The sequence below is a fragment of the Plectropomus leopardus genome, chromosome 21 (genome assembly GCF_026936395.1).
Source record: "Plectropomus leopardus strain MGB_pleo_1.0 chromosome 21, ASM2693639v1, whole genome shotgun sequence".
In the NCBI taxonomy this organism is placed as follows: Eukaryota; Metazoa; Chordata; class Actinopteri; order Perciformes; family Serranidae; genus Plectropomus; species Plectropomus leopardus.
The window spans coordinates 5,899,692-5,906,765 of NC_142196.1; the positions used below are offsets into that span (position 1 = coordinate 5,899,692).

The 7,074-nt window shown below is 42.0% G+C and overlaps 1 protein-coding gene across 1 annotated transcript; it reads right to left on the reverse strand.

Annotated features, from left to right (window-relative positions):
- Positions 1–1,675: 1,675 nt before the first annotated feature.
- Positions 1,676–7,074, reverse strand: bambia (BMP and activin membrane bound inhibitor a). Its single transcript, XM_042510499.2, has 3 exons — positions 6,510–7,074; positions 4,140–4,421; positions 1,676–2,776 (listed from the first exon to the last, which is right to left on the reverse strand). The coding sequence occupies exons 1-3, from the start codon at positions 6,583–6,585 to the stop codon at positions 2,358–2,360; spliced, it is 777 nt and encodes a 258-aa protein (XP_042366433.1). The 5' UTR covers positions 6,586–7,074; the 3' UTR covers positions 1,676–2,357.

Here is a 7,074-nt window from a genome sequence, read left to right on the forward strand (position 1 = left end):
GACAGAAACCCCACCTCTGGTTCCAAAAAAACTATCAAAATCAAGCTTTTATTGTTCTACTTGTTGCCGTTTGTGTACACATTCAGCAAGAACTCCAGAGAGTAACAGTCTCCCATAATGGTTTAAATACTGTTCCAGTGGCTGGCGATGCTGCTGGACCTGTGGTCAAAACTCTGCAAAGTCCTTGTTAAAGGGTCAGTTCACTCAAATTATTCAGTTTCTACGTAAGAAATGGCCCCTGGGGAAACAATGCCTTTAACAACAAAGCAGCTGCTGCTGCGTACGCCTGCAATATGTAACAGTACAGAATTTGTGCAAGAATTCAACTGTATAATATTCTCTTGTTTAATTCTTTATATTATTGTTATTATCACTGATGCATCTATGTTGACACACTTTGACAGAGGACGCACATACTTGTGCATATATCTTTTTAAAATTTTTCTATTTATATATGTATATTTTTTTTGTTTTATAATGTAGCGCAGTTCACTTTTTAAAATATATTTCCTGTTTTCTATTTTTTAGGGTCCACCTAAATTTTAATGGAGAAAACTCAAAAGCTTTCCATGACTTTTCAAAGACCCATTAAAGCAATATTGATTTCCCATTTATTTTATTTTTCCCTCTTTTCCGGCATTTTTCCTTCTTTATTTTCCATTTCAAATGTTTCCTGTAGCGTAAAACACGACTCATTGGTGATGTTATTGCAAGGGGCAATTCTGTAAATTATCACTTTTTTTATGTTGCCCTATTATTTCAGGCTTTTTTAAAGCAATGTCAGAAAAAAACATGAATAAACATCCCACCTCCAATGTCTTAGCATTTTTAAGACCCTTGAAAGGTCAATTTAAGACATTTTTTAATGCCAGTTAAGGTCTTATTTTTAGAATAATGAATTCAATGCCTTTTAAGACTGTTTACGGATCCTGGGAACCCTGGATTACACGTCCCCCAGTGCAATACAGTAGCCCACACTGATGTGTTTGAAGTTTTTGGACAACAATGTAGCTCTAAGGCACAGAGAGAGATATATCAGCTTTGATACACACAGTTTTCTCTTTTCTTGGGATTTTTTGACAAGAAAAATAAAGACCACCAGCCAGATGTTTGAAAATAAGAGCTAAATGATATTAGTTTCCCTCTTCACTGACACCCTGCTGAACACAGGAGGAACAGTGTTTTCACTGACATCCAGACAGGCAGAATTGGGGAGGTATTAAGAGTTAGTGTAAAATAAATAGCTGCACTACTTCCAGGATAAATCCAGTCAGAGAGAGAGAAGGAGAAAAGTTATTTGAAACTGAAAACGTGATGTCTGGAGAGGGTTCAAGAACAACTGACAGATGTAGCAGCTCTACTGTAAAACAAGGCCCCACTGTCAGATCCACACACACACACACACACACACACACACACACACACACACACACACACACAGAGAGCACGCCATGGCCACATTGAAGACTGGCTTTGAAACTTCACACTGTTTAAGCAAGATGCTCCTGTCACACACACAAACCTCTGTATCCCCAATTTTAACAAGATCTCACACTTCATGTGCCAAATAGCTATGACCAAAGGAGCAAAGTCTACATGGATTGTACTATTACCACACATCATTAATCATTTTAAGGCTTAATTTACAGGAAAAACACGAGAATGGACCGACACATAAATAAAAAGTCATTTTAATGGAAGTTTTTCTTTCACACTCACAATCAAGCTTATAGTCTGATCACAGAGAGAGATGTTGGACATTCACCCAGAACAAGACACACACCGGTCAGTTTTATCAGACAAAAATATATATATATATTTAAAATCTTTACAATAAGCTCGTCATCATGAAACGTACACAGAGGAGTGTGTACACCTACAGTCAAACACTGAATTTTTTTTCTCCTCAAGCAAGTTCTTTTTGTACCCTGGTGTCAGTGTAAAATTCTTGTTTTTTTAAGCAACGACAACTTTTTTTTTTTTTTTTTACAAATGTGCAAATAAGACAGATTTGGAATCCTTCAGCGCTCAGTGTTAAAAGTCCAGGATCCTCAGGAGGAGCAGTGACAGAGCTCTCACTCCACCTCAGTCCTGCCCTCTCAAGTTTAAATACAGCTCCTCGTTGCTTTGCCTTTCATTTTCAAGTAAAGTGCTCCTCTAGCAAAAACCACACGGCATGAGATCAGTCTCGTATTTTTTCGCCACTGGTTAAAAAGAACTGAAAGCGCAAACCCAACAGTCTGACAGACGAAAACACATGGGAATGTCTTTTTAAGGTAAAAAGCAAACGCCAACGATTGAGGGGCAGTCCTGGCTGTTTTGTCAGGAGGTGACAGTCACATAGTTCCCAGCAGGAATCATACAAACTCCAGCTTGCCGTGGCCGCTGTACATCCCCCAGTGCACCAGAGACAGGATCTTGTCATTGCCCAAGTCGGCCTGCCTCATCTTGTCGCAGGTCAGACAGCAGTTCTCGTGGCCCGTGACGGGCACCATGCACTCCAGGTCCAGCTTGGCCACGTGGCCCTTCTTGGTGTGGTGGCCGTGGAAGCTGTAGTGGAGCCGCGACAGCATCTGTTGCCGCTGGTCCTGCAGCCGCTTGTTCTCGCTTCGCAGCATTCGCAACGCCAGCATGATCAGCAGCACCAGGATGAGACCGCCGGCGATGGGGACGGCAATCACCGCCGCCCGGAACCACACCTCCTTGGCCGAGGCCAGCTCCTGAACCCGGGTCACCAGGTTCCTGTTGTTGCTGTCCGGCTGGTACCGGCTATGATCTGCACACAGAGAAATAAGCAACTGTTTAATTGCATGCTCACAACTTTCCACTGCTCTACATTACAATTAGGGGTCGACCGGTATTTATTTTTCAGGGCCAATACCGATACTGATTAGTGGTATTTAATGATACCAGTAACCGATAATTGGAACAGATATGCATTTATAATAAAAATGAAAATACTTGTGTCAAAATTTAGGATTTGGAATACAACAAGCTCCAACATAAAACTTTCTTGAAATGTCTTCAGCAAATGTTTAACCAAAACTGAACCTTTCAACATCATATACAGCAAGTTCCCAGCAACTGTTTTATGAAGTAAAAATTGAACAAAAAATGAATAAATAAAAAAAGCTCCCTGATGTTTTATTGGCTTAAAGCTCCTCCCATGCTGACACTTTCTTTGCATATATTGCAGACTGCCTTCCCTACTGTTGGTTGAGTGTAATACGTACACTTTTCATGAATTAATTTTATCTGCCATCACCGAAATAAAAAAAAAACACAGATACAGACAATCGGCAAAAGGCCAAATATCGGCCCCGATAAACGGCCAGGTCGATAATCTGTCGACCCCTGATTATTATATACAGATTTACGTACCACAGTGTCTTAATTTAAAGCAAATGTTTATCTTTGACGATATGTGTGCTGCGTGTAGCTTAATGAGAGGCTCTGCAACCACAGAGAGAGAGCCCAAGACAGACGAGAGCAAGGAAGTGAGAAAGGGCAGCAGAGGAGTCACCCTGTCCCCACAGAGAGCCAGAAATTAATTTGAGCTAATAAACTATAGTCTGCTCTGGTGAGGGTCACAACAAAACGTCCCCTCAGGACAGCTGTCCTTCCTCTCCGTCTCTCTATGCACCTTTTCATAACTCTGAGAGCTCATACTCCTGCCCAAAATGCAGACTTGTCAGGGAATATTCATTCTACAAGGCACATTCCTCGTCAGTGGGAAAATTACATGGTGCACACATAATAAAAAAAAGAATATATCTGATCTCTTTCCAAGTGCTTAAGGTAAACTGGCTGCTCCCGGCTTCCCAGGCGCAGAGCTGGAGCCCATTAAAAGTCAAACTGCAGTTCTGTAAAGCTGGGAAGTAGAAAAAAAGAAGGTGGGGGCAAGGGTGGCCTGCATGTCCATAAACAGCGAAGTGTTTGAAGAACCCTACAGCTCGACGTATTGCTTCTGGAACAGGAAAGAGGAAAAAGTCGAATATTTGCTGAAGAGGAATCGTAAAATCCCCCCGCAGAGTCCAATCATTTTAAGACCAGTTAAACAGAATTTCATATTTCAGTTGCAGTGAAAAGCAAACACGACGACAGCCTGTGATTCAGCTCCACGAAGTTTCATCTTTTACCTGTTGAGTCCCGGGTGTGCGCCAGGTCGTGCAGGCCTCTGTAGTTGCACATGTCGTCGTGGCAGCACTCCAGCGTGGAGGCCCCGCTGAGGGCGTCAGCGCTCCTGGAGCTGCTGCTGCAGATGTCCGCCGCGTTGACGATGGGGTCTAAACACCCATGGGTGAGGGGGGAGTTTACGTTGAGCGGGTCCAGGACCTTGGTGAAGCAGGCGTTCAGTTCTGACTTGCACATGTATCCGGTGGCTACGCAGTGCGGCGCGTCACAGTAACACCTTATTTCTCCTGGAAGTGTAAAAAAGGCAGAGTTAGGGATGATCAGATGCATTTACAGCTTTAAAACAATACTTTCTTTAAAGCAAATCTGGATATTTTGGCCTCAATATAGGCTCTGCAGTTCGGCGTGTTTGTCTGGACCCTGTGGGGGGTTTGTAAGGGTTAAATTGCTCACCAATATTAATAAATAATATCAATACCAATATATAAGATGTTTGTTATTCCAGTTTCTGATCAAGCTTTGTTTCATCCCTACTTTTGTCTAACAGCATCACAAATCTACTTTTCTAATGTTGTGGGGGACTTCATCCAATCAGATGCAGCCTCCTACACTTTTATTTTGAAAGTCCGTGCTCACAAATGCCCGCTGTACCCTGCACGAAGCAGCCAGGTAACTTTAAAGACCTCATGGGAATATTCCACTTTTGCATCAGTTCAGCTAATATGCCTTCATTTAAGAGCTTCTCGTGCAAAATGGCCCTTTTTGTCTGTATTATAAAACAGGAACCGTGTAGCTTATAATTAGTGGTTTGTTTGCCAAAGTCAATTTCTTTCAACCCAAATGGAAACTTGTAAAGAGGGGGGCCGAAGCGGCGGGCTCAGGAGTCTCCTCTCCCCCGTTTGCATGCAAAGCTTCACTTGTGGTCAGGACTGCCTGGGGGGGCAGGGTGCACCACCGAGGTCCCATCTAAAGAGCTCCCAGCAACCTTATCATTACGGCTGCCTGCTCTGACACGGGCCCACTCATTACCTCAGCAGTGGATTCTTTTTTAAAAACATAAATCTAGGCCAGGGATCTGCCCTAAGAAAACAAAAACATCACTGAGAACTTCTATTCATGTGCTATATTGCCATTGTAACAATTTAACAAGACCATAAATCTGAATGCTGTGTATACATTTAACATATATTAATGGATTTCATTGGGATTGGTGTATATGCTCAGTTATAACAAGTAAAAAAAACCAGTAAATTATTGTATATAGCTCCATAACAAAGTAATAAAAAGTGACTTGAAATCTTAATAGTGCCATTATAACACTTTAATGAGAAAAGAAATCTGAATACTGTGTATACATTTAACATATATTAAAGGATTTCATTGGGATTGAAGATGCTGTTATAACAAGTAAAAAACTGATTGGACATAACTCCATAAGAAAGTCATAAAAAGTGACTTTTAAGTCTTGCCTTATGTTTCCATCTGCTGCATTCAAAAACTGAGCTAAAAATACAGCCGCTGAGGGATGAAAGTTTGTGCTCCTCTGAGTGGTGGCGGTGCCTCTTTGAATGCAGGAGCACATTCATCAGATCAGTGTTTTCCCTGTGAATGATTGGAGCAGCAGGGCCCGGGCAGGTCATTTGGAGAATATTTCATTAGAAAGGAGAGGCCCCTTTGTGGGCTGAGGGGGGGGAGAGGAACTAACAGGACGGAGCCTTTTAGCCCTGCGATGAATGGCAGCCTTAAAACTGAGCGGATCATGAGTGATCTAAGTGACACACACCAGCCAGAACCGGGCAGGATTTGTGTATTAACTGCATTTGATAACATTTAGTAACTGCTGCCATTTAATAGCAACATTTCTAATAGTTTTACCTGGAAGAAACTTACTGACTTCTATGGGGAAGCACTTTTTCTCAATAATTATTGTTCATTTTAGTTGTTTAGACTGCAGTTATTTCAGGATTTGAAGAATACGGAGTGTTTTGAATGTGAATTAGGATAACACAAACCTCTGATTGTTTACATGAAGTTTTAAAACAAGTTAATTTTGAGCAGATAAAAGTAGACTTCTCTCAGCCTTCCTTAATAGTGCCACTGTCTCCTAAAATAAGAGTTTATATTCTACATGCTATGTTGTTAACTAGCTAACGGTGTTATTTAAGAATATGATATGTATTTAAAATGTGATATTTGAAGCTTAAATGCTACGTTATAGTCTAGCTAATAGTTATTTTGGGGCTTGCTTTAAAAGTCTGAGGGTAAAGTCCGGCTCGTTGAGTGAGGTGTGAGTGCAGTTAATCACTGTAAAATAATGTGCAGCCTGATGTGGAGAAGCTAGCAAACATGCCCTGTCCGCAGACTAAAGTCTGTACCTTTAGTAAGAAGAACCGCCATGGCACAGAGCTCCAGTTGTAGCCAAATGGAAATGAAACTGGACTGGCGATCCATTTACACCAAATTACTGCGCAAAAACAGTCCTCGTATATCCAGTAGCAGCGGCACAGTCCGCTGGACGAAGAGCTGGACGACTGAAAAGATTTACATGGAGCTACGGCGAAAAACCACTCATTCCTGTACCGAAACACGACAGTTCACAATCCTCACCGGGGAAAAAGTAGCAAAAAACACTCCGAAATGTTTCCTCTCCGGCATGGAAAAGTTTTTAAAAGTGGTCCGACATTACTGAAGGACGCAAAACACCGCGTCTTCTTTTTCGAGCCGAAAGAGAGAGAAAAGAAGAATATACTCCCGGGAAAAGAGAGAGTGCGATATAAAGTTGTCACCGCTGGTCCTCCTCTGCCTCTGTATGCGGCCGGTCACAGTGAAGCATCACTTTTGTATTCCTGGACGGAGAAATGTTAGAAAAAGACGGACAACTCCGCTGGACCGAAGACTGCACGCAGACTCCGGACAGATGAGGTTTAGCAGGAGAAATAG

What these genes read in the sequence shown, in the direction of transcription:
- bambia (XM_042510499.2), bottom strand. Translation starts at nt 6,585, where the DNA reads ATGGATCGCCAGTCCAGTTTCATTTCCATTTGGCTACAACTGGAGCTC. An exon ending in GGCGGTTCTTCTTACTAAAG is followed by an intron (nt 4,422 to 6,509) that starts GTACAGACTTTA and finishes TTACACTTCCAG; the next exon opens with GAGAAATAAGGTGTTACTGT. An exon ending in GCACACCCGGGACTCAACAG is followed by an intron (nt 2,777 to 4,139) that starts GTAAAAGATGAA and finishes CTCTGTGTGCAG; the next exon opens with ATCATAGCCGGTACCAGCCG.